This window comes from Branchiostoma lanceolatum, chromosome 4, assembly GCF_035083965.1.
Source record: "Branchiostoma lanceolatum isolate klBraLanc5 chromosome 4, klBraLanc5.hap2, whole genome shotgun sequence".
Lineage (NCBI taxonomy): Eukaryota > Metazoa > Chordata > Leptocardii > Amphioxiformes > Branchiostomatidae > Branchiostoma > Branchiostoma lanceolatum.
Window position 1 is genome coordinate 27921104 of NC_089725.1, and position 17302 is coordinate 27938405.

The window sequence follows — 17302 nt, forward strand, 5'->3', positions numbered from 1 at the left end:
AGTTCATAATTATTCCTATCCTGCCCACCTCTCCTCTGTACAGCTACAGCAGCCTCTGCCATCATCTCCATGTTAGCCAGCTCCTCCCCAACACTGGGCTCCGAGCTGGTACTGGACTTCCGGCGGGGGCGGGACTTCTTCGGTGAATCTGGCTCCTCGGGTATTCCCTCCCCATCTGTGGGGAGAGGGCAAAGCTTAGTTTTATCCAGTGTAAATCTATTTATTTTTTAGATTTAGCAGCAGGAGGGGAAAGGAGGTTTTCAGTGTTTAAGTTACTAGCTGAAACAATTTTGTAGTACAGTTAATGTAGCAATACAATGGAAACATGCATTTACGGTGCCATGATTTTGCCATGAAATCTCCAAGCAGATCTATCAGTGGCAAGGCAGTATCAAAAGGGCCAACCTGTACCAAAATTAACGGGTGTAGAGGTCAATGTGAAACTGAGAGTCTAAAACCCCACTCTACCAACTTTACGGCATAATCTTACATGTACCCCATTGACATAAGGAGCGAATTATTGTATGTGTAGAAAGACTCTGTTCCTTTATAATGACTATGACACATTTCGTCCCTCACCCTTGGACATCATGCTGCTGGATCCTTTCCGCTTGCGTCTGTAGCAGCTGAGCAGCTCCCTGGGTGTGGTGGTCAGCCTGCTGATCCCCGTGCCGCTGGGCTGGAACTCTGGCAGCTCCGCCAGCCGCGCTTCGAAGTCAACTTCTGATAGAATCTTCAGGCTGACACAAAAGATACAGAAGTAAATTCACAAATAACAGGTTTAAGCTACATAGAGGTTGCATCAGAAGTTACATAAACATCTGCAAAACTCTCTGTATCATTTGTATTATGACCAAATTAGTTTGGTAGGACAATGTCATTTTTGAATGACAGAAAAGAGAGCGTTGTCAGCAGACGATCTGAAGTCAAATTAACAGACAGTGAACAAGTAGGGCATGGATGTATTAATACACCAAAAGGGCAAAGGTTAGTTGTATGGTACCCAGGGTGGCTGTTTAGTATCCCCATTTTCTATTTACATTTCCCAAGGTTTTTCATTACTCCTGGTAGTGACGGTCACTACCAAGAGTGGTCAACTCCCCGGCTGTGTAAGTCAACAATCCAAAATTTTTTGATATACCTGAGGAAAGGAATAAACAGTTACATAAAGCTACAGGTGACTTGAGCAAGACAATACCTGCTTGTGTCTGTCTGTGACAAGGTTTCTGGTAACTGTGGCTTGTGCTCTTGACCTGCTGTTAGAGAATCCTTGGGGTGTGGTCTTTCAGGGTGGTGGCTCACAGTGGCTGTGTCCTGGCCAGCATAAAGAGAGTTTACAGTGTTAAAAAGAAGATACTGAAATTTTGCTCACATTTAAAAGATTACAACATGGAACAACAAGGCTTGAAATACTGGGTGCAAGTGCACCTTTGTGCAACCAAAATTGCAGCTGTGCACCTAACTTTTAGTTTGCTGACACTCTACTTTATCTTATGTTGTGCATGTCCCAAAATTCTTTCTGTGCACCTAAATCTTTAGGTTAGGTACACCAGTGCACCTATTTCCAAAATACCAGCCTTTGACAAAAATGTTCAACTTGCAACTACATCCTAGACTGTATGGGAAGCACACTTTAAAAAGTCTTTGAATGAAAATATCAGATGAATCCCTCGACTTTTTGAGTTATGCTGTCAACAAACCCACACAACCCACAAACAAATGGCACCAAAACAGCCCAGTTGGCGAAGGTAACGGCAAAACTACACACCGTAGCAGTTGGGTTTGTCTGGACCCTACTGGAGGCCTGGCTCACAGTGAGACTGGAGGGTTGACTGCTGCTTGTCATGGTGGGGGTATTCTCAACCGACTCTGGTGCAGACGTACAGACGACACCTGGAGTTACAGGGACACTGTGGGACGCGTCTTTGCCACCGGGGGCCACACTTTGGGTTGTAGACGGAGCTGCTGCTATTGTCACTGCGCTGCTTCTGCTACTGCTCTGTTTCTGAAGGTCTGATGTGTGGTTACTACCTTGTATCCTACTGTAGCCTGGAATTCCAAAGAGTGCAAAGAATGTAAAAGATGTATCATAGACTGACTTAAAGTACATGTACTCAATTAAATAAAGTAGTAATCATTACAGTGTATCCCTCTAGTGTGGTGCACATGAAGTTCAGTCTATTGAAAAACAGTATTTGAAGGTGGGCCTGTTACCATATTTTAAAAATTCTGTACTCTCCTGTAAAACAAAACTCTACTTTGGACTATCACTTGACATCAAAAATACCTGCACAGCTCTACTTTTACCTGCAGTACCCTGCACATACAGATGCTATTTCAAGCCAAAGTGTACAAAAATAGTGAAAGTGATCTCGAATCAGTTTTGCTCACTGACACTATTTTTCCACTGGTTGTGACAGAGAACTCAAGACAGTATTTACAGATTCATTGTACTGGGGAAATTCTCCTAGCTCTTTTCAACAAGTACAATGAACAGTAGACCACAGCTTTACATCCCATCTTAAGGACTGCAACCCTTTCCAGCAGAGTTCATGTCAGGTGAGCAACAACAGCGGGATTCGAACTTCCAACCTCTGGACTAGATACACTACAAAGTTGTGCTTTGTCTGGTAAGAAACATCCTGACACTAACCAGTCCCAGTGGTGCCAAACTGGTTAGGAAAGGCTGCTCCACCCGCTGGCTGTCCCGACAGCAGCTGTACCAGCCCTGCCGCAGCACTTTTCGCAGCTACCGTGTCGTTTCTCGGCAGAGCTGCTAGGTTGACAGTCCCCCCTACTGTGACAGCACTGCCTGGTGGAGTCTGACTGGGCAAACTGGGAACCCTGAGGGACAGGATCGTTATTCAATGTGACATCACAACTTAAATCTATACAGGAAATTGTGACTGTCACAACAGACAGAAGTTCAAGTGTGGAACCAACACCTGCCCCAGTGTCCTGTCAAGTAAAACCAACAGCCCAGCTGCTAAGCTGAGGACTGGTGTCTCAAGCATAGAAAGGGGACTGTATGCCCGTTTACCACAAGGTTATTGCTATTTTGATTTATCGTAATTTGTAGGGAAAAATTTTCGATCCTCGTAATTTGTAGCAAATTGGCCACTTTTTGCATAACCAACTTCCTGAATCTAGAGTGTAATGTGTAAGTGAGCCTACTGAATTTAGCGTAATGTATCAAGCGATATGGTCACATTTTGCGTGAAATCTTTGCCTTTTCTCTATAAAGATGTGCTCATTTGAGGGTAAGGGTTCAAATATTTGCTTCCTGAATTTAGCATGATGCATAGGCTGTCCTACCGAATTTAGCAAAAAGCATTGTCGGGACACCCCCATTCAGGCCCTCATAGATAACCAACAATATGTAGTTGCTGACCCTGAGGACAGTGCCAGAGGTATGTTGGGGAGGGGCACGTCCTGCGTGGGGACCACTGTGGTGTTGATTCCTGGATTCTTCTTGACGTTGACGGGAGGCATCAGTAGGCTGGCCACGTGTACACCCTGGGATGCTGCTGCAAACTGCCACACGGGGGCAACCTGGGGGACGAACAACAGCATGTCACAGGTTTGCAACATCATAAGAACTTAAGGGAAGGGAAAGCTTTTTTCATCCCATAATTTGTAGTGAGATGGCCACATTTTGCGTAATTGACTTTAGTGCATTGTCGAGACAACTTACAACTGAGGAAAAATGGTTGCTGAGGACAGGCTGGGGTTAATTATGTCAAACCAAACAGGACTGTTTTAATGTGGCTTGTTATTGGAGGTGGTTGCCTGCGCCAGGTGGTTGCCCGACCAGGTTTGATTGTACCATGCAATGCCAGGGCACAAAACGTATTTTGAGCCTTGATGCCCTCACCTGTGTAGCTGCCAGCTGTGTTGAGGGAGTGGAACAGGGGATCAGTGCCGTCACATTCGCCACCATGGGGAGGGCGCTGCCCGCTGGCGTCAGACTGGGCTGAGTGTTGATCCTTACCGCCTTCCCTCCCTTACTCACAGCGCCCTGCGGCCCTGCTTGTGAGACCAGCTGCAGGTTGATGCCGGGGAGGACCGGCGTGAGACTGGGTCCCCGCAGGTTCAGCATGGGGGTGGAGGGGAGGGGGTGACTCCCCACAGGCATCCACTGCATGTTCATGTTGGGGTCACCAGCCGGGGAAGTCACCGGCGGTCGATATGTCAGCATCTGCCCGGCTGGTCTCACAGGCACCTTGTTGTCCGGGGGCTTGTCTGGTGCCTTTTGTTGTTGTTGAGGAGTCTTGCTTCTGGGAATGGCTGATGAAACAGAAGGACAGTGTACAAAACTACATATAATTATATATTCACAGCTCAATTGCTTTTCTTTAACCTTCTTTCCACTGAAGTAGGGACCAAATTTGTAGTAGTTACAGGTCATGCGGCAGGTCGAAGGTAAAACCTTACAGAGAAAGCATCACACATCCTGAATCAAAAAACAGACCTACCAGTCACACCTGGCTGTCCCATGACCATCGTCTTCTGTTGTGTGGTGGGAACGTTGAGCTGGATGGTGCACGCGTAGGGAGAGGTACCGTAGGACGCGGCAAGGGTCGGCAACACATACTGCACTTTGGTGATGGTACTCGGGGCTCTGGACACCTCTGACGTTGATGCAGCCAGTGTCTGTTGTTTATGAGGAGTTGTGGAAACATTGCCAACGTCCGTTGCTATTTGAACTTGAGTAGAAGCGTTAGGCAGTGGATGTCTTATTTGACTTGTGTAGGTCGAGGACATCATCTGTGTCTCTTGCAGCTGTGGCATCATCAGCGTCGGTTGAGCTACTACAGGAATCTGCCCTACGGCGGGAATTCCTTGCTGTTTGATATTATTATTATTACCTTGTGGTCTGTTTTCTACTATGCTTGTGCTGATTCTCACCGGCATCTGTGTCTGCTGCACTTCAGCAGATGTCCTTATGACAGAGAATTTGGAAAAGACACCGGTCCCTGCAAATGAAACCTGTCTGTTGTTGTCCACGACAGTTGACTTGGCTATTGCTGCGGGGTCTGGAAGGAAGGTGTGACCATCGGAACTCCTGTTTGACAGTCCAGTTGAAGAGGATCTACAGTACTCCACGCTCCTTCCCGCCTTCTCCTTCCCCGCGCTGGGGACAGTCCCGGGACTACACACCGCTGTGAGACTGGACAGGGGGGCAAAACTTCCCGTCTGTGGACTCGACTTTGGGTAAGCAACCGCGGGCTGAGCTATACTTCTGCCTGGCTCGGTTTGAAAGGGCACACTACTAGTATAGGTCGCTTTCGGAAGGGAGAAGCGAACACTGCTCTGTTCGACAAACATTCCACCATGAGAGGCTTCAGTTCTGGGTCCGACTGGACCGTACGACCCAGCATCTCTTCTGGTAGTTCTAAGATCCGAGGAAAGGGTAGAGGAAACAACCGTTTGCCTACTCATCACGGTGCCTCCCAAGTGTCCTTTTGGGGAGTGAACCTTGAATACCGCACCTTTAGGTTGGAAATTACTGCTGCTGATGATCGGTCGAGAGAACGGGATCTGAGAGACGGCGGCCGGCCCTTGCGTTTCCGCATTGCTCGACATTCTGCTGACCTGGATGTTTGTGTTCTGCTGCGGTTCCGGTCGGAGCTTGATGGGCTTCGGGCGGAAGGTGATGTCCCCGGGGAGGGCGGGCTTCATGGCGGGGGAGAAGCGCTGCTGGGGGAAGATCTTGTTCTCGATCATGACCTCGTCCTCCGACTGGCTGCCGCTGTCGCTCTCCGTCACCATCTCCTTACACTTCAGGTCGATGTCGGGGTCCTGGCCGGGAGGGTCGACTGTGGGTACGAAGGGAGAAATATGATGTTTGATGTTTTATTAGAAATCTGTTGGATTTAAGTTGAAAATCACTTACTACACCTTTCATTCATTTCTGCAATCGTAGACATTATCTTATGATTTTATCTATCAAGTTTTGCTGTTATACAATGTGCGTAAATTATATGGTATGTATGAAATGTATTTTGGAAAAAAATTTTAAGAAAAAGAGAGGAAAATCAAAAGTGGGGACCCACCTAAAACATCGTCATCTCCCTCCTCACAGATCATCATCTGCTCGTCGTCACTGATGGTGTCCTCGCTCTCCAGCCTGGACCGACCGCGGCCCGGGAACGGCGCCTCAGACATGACCCCGCCTTTCCCAGCCTGGGGTACAGCAGAGAAGGGACAGTCAGATCTACATCATTCCACACATATGCTTTAGGTTTTGATTGATTATTGTTACCATACCACCTAGTTATGCTGTATTGTTTGCATTGTTGTATACAGTGCCTCTGTAGGCAGCTGATACCAGCCCAGACTGTCTGACCTGTGTTATGCAAATAGGATTTTTTTTACTTAAAAATTCTACTAACTGTAACATCAAAAACTAATAAATTGCCACTTAAACTTACTAATACCAACCATGGCTATCAGATCAGGTAAGCAAGTCAATATATCAACTGGGTTCTTAGCTACACAAACAAAGGCTGCTACAATCAAGCTCTGAGGAAGGTACAGCTGAAAGGTTACCAAAACATTGGCAGATAAAATCCTTTTGGTTCTGTAGCTACTAATCCAGTACATACGGGACTATTACAGCATGCCCTTACATAGGTAATGCCGGAGTGCTCCTGTGGTCTTGAGCTCTGCTGTGCAGCCTGCAGGTCCTCAGACTTGACAGCGGAGGCGGGGACAGCTGTGACCTGGACAGCAGCTTCTGTCTTCACTGTTTCTCCTGCAGAGGAAGAAGACGTTTCATCATCACACTGCTGAGGCTATTATGCTAATTGTTTTGGGTACAACTGCACAAAAGGATCAACTATACTAAATGATGTTATGTGAAAAATACAAATTATTTAATTTAATTTAAAATAGGAAAAGATGGGAGCCTGATACTGGCTGCAGTAAGAACAACATGACTGTGATACCAATAGAGGTTTGTGCTTGAGCTGTGAACTGGCTGTAGAAGGAACATTTGGTACCACTTGATGTTTTTGCTAGAGTTCTGTACTGGCTGTAGTAAAAACAACATGTGCTACCACTTGATGTTTGTACTTGATTTGTGAACTGGCTGAAGTAAGAGCAACATGACTGCGCTACCACTAAGATGTTTGTGCTTCAGTTCTATGTTGGCTGTAGTAAGAACAACATGACTGCCTTACCACTGGATGTTTGTGCTAGAGTTGTGGACGGTGATGACGGCAAGTCGTCTGACAGTTTTCTCTCCTGCTCCTGGCGACGCCCTCCGCTGCCCGTACTGCTGCTGGACTTCTTCCTCTCCTTGTTGCACCACTTCCAGTCTGGGTGTGCCTTGAAGTGAGCCTCCTTTACCTGAGTGTGTTATCATAAAAAGCAACGAAACTTAAGGATGACTTACTTTATGAATACATACGTTTTGTAGACACTATGATACTCGTTCTGATATCAAAATAGTCTACTGTTTCTCCCCAAGACTAGATTAGAATACCGACAGTCTAGCCTCTAATGAGCTGATTCAGGTGCATGTCCTGGAGACAACACAATAAAGTATGAAGCTCCACAAAAGTACAGTGTGGGACTAATTCTTTACAACTAAGAACCTTAACACAGATCATTGCCTAAAAATATAATTCTCTGAAGGAATCACAGTTTTTTAATTTCAACCAGTTGACTTGGGACTCTTAAGCTTTCAGGAACAGGAAATGGTGATCACATGGCTAGCAAAGGTAGCTTCAACTCATTCCAAGATACATTGACCCGCATCTAACCAACAGACAATAGAAATAAAGTATCAAAACCACATACGCCAACAGTCAAGCCTGCACTAGTGACCATCCCTCCATAAGGACCACCTGGCAATTGTTTTCACTTCTCTGTGGTCCTTCAGATTATTTTCCCCATACACCTAAACATTAAAAACCCTGTCTATACCTGCCACCTGTCTACTGTAACCATTTTCTTGAACTCCCTCGAGTGGTCACTATAGACAGGTGAATGCCTGTGAGTATCTAGATGTCAACTCACCTGAAAGGCGAGGTCATGGTATTTCTGTTTCTCCCGTGGTCCGAGGGCGTACCACCACTCCCCCAGGATCTTGCTGACTGTGCGGTTGTCCTGGTTGGGGTGGCGTTGGTGCACGAGTGCCCGATGGCGCTTGCTGAAGATCATGAAGGCATTCATCGGGCGACGGATGTGGTCTTTGTCCTTCTACAGGTGAAATGGCAGGAAATGATTAGCTGATTAACCTGTTCAACGCTGCTTCCTTTTGTTGATTTACAATAATGGCATAAACCCTACCTATATAATTCATCTCACACCATTTCAAAGTAATAAAACTCGTAAAGTACAGATTTACAGACACTTGCAGTAACATTACATCAAACTGAGCATAAAAGTCAAGTGTAGTGTACGTACCTTTCTTGATCCTCTTCCTTCCTTGCAGTCCGAGTCTTTGGGCAAAGCACTCAAGGACTGCGTCCGTCGTTTAGCAGATGGTGGTTTTCTGAACAGAACAACATCAACAATCAGTTCTGAGTATCTTCTGTACCCATTTGTTACGACTTATATGTGCATCAAGTAGACATCATCATCATCATCATCATCTTTCAGTGCTCACACTGAGGCAGGCCGTCATTCATTTCCACGTTTTTTTTATTCGAAATGCCGACCGCTGAGCCCCCTTCCAACTGCAGCCCATTTCAACAAGGTCACGCTCAACTGTCCTTTCCAAGTCATAGCTTCCTTCGCAGGTCACCAAGCCCCGTCTTATGTGACAGGGCAGCTTTTCAGGTGACAGATACACTAGACCTTCTGATGCTTATACAAATTTGTTGACAGTGTGATGTCGGCTTGATGAATTTATTCAGTTATTCATTCAGTTATTCTCATTTGTTCAAACAGGTAAGCAGCACTTTAGGGAAGCACCATGACAATACTAGGGATGACTTCTGCCCTCACCTTTCTGTGATGAGCCCAACATCCAGCTCCAGGTCACTTCCTGCCCCCACAGACATTCTCCGCCGGGGGTGACACATCGAGAGATCACTGCTCTCCTCATCTGCAAAGTTATAACAAATGTTAGCGACTCGCTGTTCTACTCATTAGATACATCATAAACTGGTTTGCATCATGTGAACGACTTTGACAAGAAAGTAACATTATGAGAAACAGGCTAAGGATAGTCTGTGTAACACACACTCTCACTGTCCAGGAGCTACATTCACTGTCCAAGGCTCTATGTAGCTCCTATCTGCAGAATTTGTGGCTTTTTACTTCTAAGGCTGAGACTGATTTCCAACTTTAACAAGTACCAATAAAAAATCAGGATTCTCTGTCTCCATGGAAACCAGTCATAACAACCTTTAACACTATGGCAGTCACCAGTTGCAAGCCTGACATGGTCCTCTGCTAGCTCATACATTTTGCATGCATTAACAGCATTAGGCTGTCCTTCTTACTGCTAAAGTACTAGTAGCCATTTGGCACCAAATTTGAGTTAGGCAGCAGGAAGAAGGTTAAAAGTATTGGTCATTAGGTTTCTAGGGGCTGCTTGGAGGGTTGCTACAGGCGTGATTTAGCCAGGCTAAACTAGCTGGGGAGATCACCTGTTGTCTTCTCGTCCTGCTCAGGTGCAGGTTGTGTTGTTGTGAGTGCTGCTGGCGGCCGCTCTTCTCTTGATGAGCTCCAAGGTTGAAGTATTGGCAGCAGGCAGTGCCAGGGATACACTAGTACAGCCACTGGCTCAGCTTTACTATACACTGGAAATTATCAGAAGGATGTAAGGTTATATGATTAGCACAAGTATCATACTACTACAGTCACACTCAGAGCTGGCTGGCCAACCATCTTGTGTGGTCAACCATCTTCTGTCTTACATGTGTAGACCAAATTCAAACAGTACAATTTTACATATCATTGGTAGTTCTTGGGAAAATGACAGCGGGGACTGGTATTCGACCGGTTTCGACTTTATTGTCTTTTTCAAGAAGTACAATTTTACATAGTTAAGCAATCGCTTTTTGCAGTTATTCATTCGTCAATCAACAACCAATTTTTTTTACAAATAATCACGTAGTACTTGGCATGGGAAGCTGTAGTAATGAGCAATGTTTTTGTACATTCTAAAAGTTTCTTCCACCAAGGTGCTTACTCTTGACTTGGTAAGGAGTCTAACTACAAGATACACAGTAATGAATTGATGATGCATGGGTCAAAAAATTTGAAAGGGGACTTTTCATTAGGAAAGTGGTCAGAGGAACATACCAGAGCTATATTAGGATGGATATCAGGCCACAAATCACTGCCCTTCTCACTCACCTTGACTGAGCTTGAGAACTGGAGGTGATATGCTTTTCTGTGGTCTTGTCTCTGCTGGGGTCGGCTGAGACGGGTTCATGACGGGTAGGAGGAGCGCTAACGGGGGCGGGTGAGTCGTGGGTTCTTGTCTCGACTGTGTTTGTGTTGTTTGGGTGGACTGTGTGGACATTGGTTGACTTGGACAGGCTGGATAGTTCTTACTGCTCAAGGCAGGAAGGCTTGGGGCGGTCACTCTTGTTGGGCAACTTCTGGCAGGAGTCTCTGCAGCTACTGTAATGTTAACGTTAACTTTCACAGGTGCCCGGGGCTCGGCCCGTTGGACGTTGTCTGAGGGGGCCGGACGGGGGTTCCGACCAAGCTCCTCGGCCGACCGGTGATGTCTTCTGTGGTGTGTGGGGATAACGGATTGCACGGTTTCTTTGTGGGGAGGTCTGCCTGCAGGCTGGTGGTGCTCGAATGGGATGTGTCTGAACACCATGCCCGAGTCCCTCCCCGGAATACTGGGAGAGTTCAATGCAGCGTTGTTTCTATGATCCGAGACGGTTTCGGGCAACAAAGTCTTTTGTGTAACCGTCATGTCCTGATAACGAGCAGGAGGGCTAATGATAGAATCAGTATTGACCTTACTGGGCGACACCATCACGCTGACGTCCTGCCGTCTCTGAGGAGGACTGCTTTTCAAGTGTGGGGTCGTCGTTTCTAGCACGGGCGGGACTGACTTTGACGTGCTCCTCGCGAAGCTGGGACCCCACTGCTTGAAGGTTGGCGACACCAGCTCGGACTGTCCCAGAGGCGCCGGCTGCACGTTGACGGGAGAGAAGTTGACCGGATGGAAACCCATCATGGGCGACAGGGAGTGTGAACCGGGAGAGATCGGCAACGGCGTCCCGGGGTGGGGGGAGAAACACGGGGTGGCCGAGCGGGAGTTACTGAGAGAAACGAGCATGTTTGCCGCCTCTGTCTCGTCCATGTCCGAATGCTTTCTGTCCAGCGCAGCGTAGCGGTCGCGACCGGACTGGAGAGAGTCTTCGGTATCAACCTGTAACCGTGCCTCGGCCGGCGGCAACATTCCTTTCTCCGTGCCAGCCAAATTTCCCTTTGACTGTAAACCCTTCCCACGCAGGGACAAGTGGCGCGAGCAGTAACCCCGTCGCTGCGACTCTTTTGTGCAGCCGTCCTTAGAACACAGTCTGCGCCACTGCTTGCCGTTGAATTTCTTCCGTATCCCGTTGGGAGTGGACACCACGTCTCCCTTCTTGTACTTCAGTTGCGGGCTGCTCGGAGAGACGGAGGAGCTGCGCTTCCCGTCAGGACGGATCATCGCTGGCCGCATGTGACTGTCTCGTTTCCTGGAGGGACTCTTCTGCCCCACGGAGCCCAGCGAAGACATGGACAACGTCGGCTCCTCTCTTTGGGAGGTCCCCAACATGCCCTCGTTTTCGAAGACGTCGTCGGACTCGAAACCGGCGTCGTAACGTTTGAATTCATCGTCAGACAGGGTGTCGGAGGTAGCGTGCGCCTCTGCACAAGCCTCTACCACTGCTGCAACAGGGTCTGGGGGGAGGGCTCGAGCCTGGATGGCAAGGACAGACAGAAGAGAAAAGGGTGTCAGCATTGAATTGAGAAAACTGATGTTAACCCTTTTGATGTTGCTTAACACATAGAAACACAGTCAAAACTGCCTAAGACGACTACTCAGCCGACCAATTAAATCTGGTATATACATGTGGACAGGTACCAGTGGTAAGTATAAACTGGATTCTTTATGCTTGTGTCAGTGGGAAAAATTATCTCAGGGACCACCAAAAAGTGGTCACATTGGCCAAGTGGTGTATCAGAAAATTTGGGGGGCACACACATTAAATGGTACTGAAAAAAGGCCTCATAATTTACAACCATGTGGTATTTTTTTCCAGCTAAGGTCAATGTATTATAATAAACTAAGTGTAAGACTAACCGATTTCCCCCTGGACGACTGCTCAGTGTTTCTGGAGTTGTGAGCCTGCTGGGCTCGTCCTGCCCGGCCTGACTTCCTGTGTCTTCCCAGCAGAACTTCTGTGTTACCGTTGTCGTCGCTGTCGTCTGATCCCAGGGCCCGACTCTGTACAGCAGTTTCCGAAGCCCGGCTGCCGGCGGATCTCCGGTCTCCCCTCCGTTTGTCGCCGCTGCCTTTCATTGCTGAAGCATTGCACTTTAGTTATGGGGACCTCAAGTAATCACTCCTTTGGGCAGTTTCTGGAAATGGAAAGAGACATGTTTGATCTGAACTAAAGCCATGGAAGGTAACAGGAGATATATGAAAGACAGTAAATGCATGAATGAGGTCCTAAATCCTTAACCTGTTGTTAGAACATGATGGCCTCCACAGGGTATCTACAGGTACCATAATAGATGTAGACACCCAGTATTATGATATTATCATAGACATGGTGCAATATATTCTGATATGCATGATGTACTGTTATAAGTTACGTTACATCTATTGTATTATGGTTACCGTACAAAAAGAAGACTCCAGGAAGATCAGTGAGTGCATGTTTGCATTTCACTAATGGAGATTCTTGATAAACAAACAATATTGATAGGTCTCACTCTCAGTCATCAGTTTTATGTGAATCTCTCCACTAGTACTAGATCATCTGGTTGCAGGTTTCATACTTTAAACTTTGTCCCTCTACTCATGCTAGGCCTGCCGCTTGTATGTGTGAAGCAAAGATCCTGGAGTTACAACCTGCAATATGTCCTTACTGGTGCATTAGCGCTGGCCAGTCGTCAGCCAATCAGGACTCCCCCTCCTGTTGTTGGAGGGAAAAATACCAGCCAATCAAGTTGCCTCTTGACAGGCAGTGACATGATTGGCTGATGACAGCTGGCCAATACTAATGCAGCGAGCAAATAGTACGGAACACAGGCCGGAACGCCAGGGTTGTTGCTTGATACATACATGCGTCGGCCCCGAAATGAGAGGACGTCTACTCAATACTCATTCCACCGTGTCAAAAATAACCCCCGCTGTTGTCAGAACTTGACCTTTGGGTCAACCTGAGTGTTGAGCACTTTTTTCATGACCCAGATTTCCTCAATACCCGAGATTTAAGTCTAGTTTTCTTCAATTATCTTATAGTGTCGCAACTGACTTTATCTCCATAAATATGCATTCTTTTCCAATACATGTTTTTGGGTCGGTCGTCCTGATGATGAACAGGTCAAACCATTTTGTTGACAGCTCCATGAACCGCTAAATGAATGGCCAAGGCCGAGGACACATCCCATACCGTATCACGTATTTTAGCCATATTTGCATTTTATATATGGACCAACTGACATTCAGTTTGGCTACTAGTATTTCTGGGAGGGAGGGCCTGGCCGAGTAATACTAATGGAAGCCAGGATGCTAAAGGACAGGAAAAGGCATAGGTCAGAGGTCATGCTGTATAAATTTTTGGCCTATCCCGTCAAACATGTAGACACTACACAGGATGTACCACTAAAGTGTGGCCGACAATACCGGAACATGGACTGTGCTCCTTTGTGTTTATCTACCCCAGGACATTGAACTTTGGCTCGCAGCAGAGATTACCTGACAAGCAAAAACCTGGGCGATGTGATGTAAACATGTAATTTAGCCATGACAATTTTGATCTGGAGTGCGTTAGTGTCATGAGGTGATGCTTGACTTTTGCAGGCTAATATCACAGACTTGTCATCTTTAAGTCACTGTAAAAGCTTTCTTGAGTCAACAGAATTTGGAATTTGATTTTTGAAGACGTAACGTCATCTATTGATACATACCAAATGTATGGGCAGTATGCTCATTATCATTATACATGTACTGGCTACAGTGCTAGTCTGCTACCATACAAGGAGATCAAGGTTTCATACAAGTCATGGATTGACTCAATTGAGGTTATACCTTTAGTGAACAATGCACACATTTAATATACACATGTATGACATACACATTTTGTATCATTACCATCTGCTGTACATTAGAATTCATACCGCAATTTTTCACGTTGTTTATGGACCCAGTAAATCTACAATTATAATGAAGTAGAATGTTGACTCATCTCGACACCATGACTCCATATATTATTCACTGCAAGCACAGGGAGTCCTACATGACTAGACTAATCATTCAAATGATATGTTACATCAACACAACAGTGATTACATGTTTCCAGGGCCCTTTATTTAGATAATTAGGGTACAACTCTTGTATTACATAACATGATACCATAATGTATTTGCTTTCGCCGTGGTTTTATTTTGCAGTAGAAGGGAAAAGGAGGTTTTCGCTGTTTTTAAAGTTCATGAAACCTGTAGTACAGTAGAATTAGGAAACACAAATTTGTTGTGTTATGATTTTGCGGTATGAGGTCGCTGTGAAAACTGCGAAAATAAAACCACTGCGGACATAAAAAAATTTACAGTACAATTGCAGAATATGTTGGCAAACATAGTAAGGGACAACTCTATAATTAGTATAAAGCTAACAACTCTCAGGTTCAGCAGAATGCAGAATGCACACATTTATGTTTATGCCCTTTTTCATTGTGCCTGGGTCCACAAGCTAAGTGCATACTGAGATGACCACATGAGAAATTTGACCATAAAGTTACCAAATAAAAACGACTGCTGCTTGCAACCCCCAAATAGGGGTAGCTCAAGACTCCACTTGGCCTCTGCAGTTAAAACCTCAATAGGTCAATGGATGGTAAGAATTACTAATGAATTAACAAAAAAAAAACAATTACAGCTCTGTACACTGCTTGGCTATCTCAAATCAAATCATTAATGCTTAAGATGTATGTAATATCATGAATATAAACTGTCTTCCATTGAATTTGTGTTACAACTAACTCAAAAATACTGCGATCTCTTGATTTGATTTTCATTTAGCTTATGATACAGTATTCACAGTAACAACAGCTTGTGCAACTAGATTACACAAGGAACATTCATTAACATGTACACTACAGGTCTGGGCATGTATGGGGGCCTCCGGGAGGAAGAGGGCGGCACAAAATAATCCAGTCTGTATAAAATTAGCATCACTACTCCTTCATAATGCCAAGAGAAACACAAGACTTAGTACCTTGGTCAGCATTTGGCACAATGGACACACATCAGTTTCGAATGTTAATGATCACACACACACACGCGCGCACACACAGACACACACATACTCTCTCACTACACATTCACACACTTACACTCTCTCACACACGCACACACTCACACAAACACTCTCTCTCTTACACACACACAAACACATGCACGCACACACACATACTCATACACACACACACACACAGTCATACATACACACACACACACTCTCTCTCTCTCACTCACACACACACACACACACACACACATACATACACACACAATCACACATGCGCACACACACACACACACACACACACACATATATATACACACACCTTGATCATGCTGGTGATAGTAGCATCAATTCAACTTCACCTGTATCAACAGTCTGGGTTGTTTTTCTACAACTGTGACACCTGACCTCTTTCATGGAGAATGTGTTGACTAATGTATGTGTGGAGCGAGCCTGGAGCAGTCTGCTCTACTGGCCATTGACAATCCCCGTAAGCCAGCAAACCGTCCCGATCACACGCAAGTAGATAACATTTTGTTGTTAACATATCGACCAGCTGGCTATGATGAGCCTATCAAAGATGACGGATTTAATGACACATTCTTGAGGGCCGGAATAATATGGCATGCGTATGCATGCCTGTTTGGCAGATCTGACGACTCTCTGTGCATAATAAACTCCTGCAGAACGATTTGCATCGTATGAACTGTCTGTCACGACCTTCCATTTATAAACCAGACATCTACATCTATGCATGGGCTTTGCAATTGAAACTTGAGTACCCCCCCCCCCCCCCCTTCCAGCATTATCAAACCCCACTGAGAGTGAGCAGAATACGAGCATGTAATGCAGAGAAAATGGACAGCCGTGCATGCATATTGAGTCTGCCCAGCAGTATGTAGATCATGGTGCTTTTCTGACGATTGCACGAGAGACACAGGGGTGATCTGGGGGATCCAGGAAGCGAGCTCGCAGACACAGGCGAGCTGGAGTAAAGACGATCATGGCAGCTACAAATCGATCACATGCAGCGTAACGCACTCGTAACCAGCAACCCCGCACAAATACTACAGCAACGCCAGCTATTTCTGGCCCCAACCCTGCACCAGGACCCTGGGAGATCGTACAACCGAGTGTGTCTCACCTACATGTCGGGGAGTACGGCGGAACAGGTCCTGTAGTAAGCCGTGAGACCGGGCCAGGCTGCAGATCTCAGATCACGTACTACGTTTCCATCAGTTTCCATCACAAAGCCAGCCCGGCCGTACGGCGGCGGTGATTGGTGGGCGCCGCGTGAAACAAACAGGGAAATGCTCCGCAGCGCCGCCTATCAATGAATTACTGACAGCCCGGATTGCCCCCAAACAACTAAAGCTTCAATCGGCTCATTCATTCACGACATTAAAAATATGCACCGATTTTCTCCATTGCATTGGCTTCCGAGTGGAACCCACGCCAAGACAATGGACTGATTTTCCCAGTAGCATCGCTCTTGGTGCGAATATCGACAAATGCAAGTGGTACGCAATGCAACGTAAACAGTTATTTTTGTTCAAACTGCCCAGTATTGGTCATTGAGAGAACCGTGCATGAATGGATCGAAGTTGCGATGTTGGCAAGTTTGCCAATCTGATCACTGTACAGGAGAGTCGCCTTGTGACTGGACTCAAAGACAGCGGACAGTTCACGGCAGGGGAGGGGGAACTGAGAAGGAATGTCACCTGCGTGACCCCGGCCGGGGTGAGAGTTGGGCAATGCCCATGTGTCTCCACTCAACGCTTAATTATCTCCAAGCAGATGCTTGAAGGGAAAATCGCAACTCTTTTTGGCAACACTGTTTTTCTTATACTCAACTGC

General features: G+C 46.2%; 1 protein-coding gene across 3 annotated transcripts in view; it reads right to left on the reverse strand.

The window, feature by feature from the left end:
• The window catches only part of LOC136433814 (protein capicua homolog), a 22362-nt gene extending 5662 nt beyond the window's left edge, over positions 1-16700 (reverse strand). The window contains exons 1-18 of one of the 3 annotated variants that reach the window (XM_066426345.1): positions 16590-16699; positions 12275-12552; positions 10318-11890; positions 9606-9758; positions 8959-9058; positions 8416-8503; positions 8026-8208; positions 7185-7353; positions 6633-6757; positions 6057-6186; positions 4476-5819; positions 3875-4287; positions 3392-3552; positions 2654-2844; positions 1769-2049; positions 1199-1314; positions 580-740; positions 29-175 (exon numbers count right to left, since the gene is read on the reverse strand). In XM_066426345.1, coding sequence (XP_066282442.1) covers positions 29-175; positions 580-740; positions 1199-1314; positions 1769-2049; positions 2654-2844; positions 3392-3552; positions 3875-4287; positions 4476-5819; positions 6057-6186; positions 6633-6757; positions 7185-7353; positions 8026-8208; positions 8416-8503; positions 8959-9058; positions 9606-9758; positions 10318-11890; positions 12275-12493 — 5554 coding nt within the window. In that variant the 5' untranslated portion in view covers positions 12494-12552; positions 16590-16699. Of the gene's footprint in view, positions 1-28; positions 176-579; positions 741-1198; positions 1315-1768; positions 2050-2653; positions 2845-3391; positions 3553-3874; positions 4288-4475; positions 5820-6056; positions 6187-6632; positions 6758-7184; positions 7354-8025; positions 8209-8415; positions 8504-8958; positions 9059-9605; positions 9759-10317; positions 11891-12274; positions 12553-16589 lie in introns of all 3 variants that reach the window. The other 2 variants (XM_066426346.1, XM_066426347.1) reach the window with 2 other exon arrangements.
• Between the last annotated feature and the right edge of the window lie 602 nt (positions 16701-17302).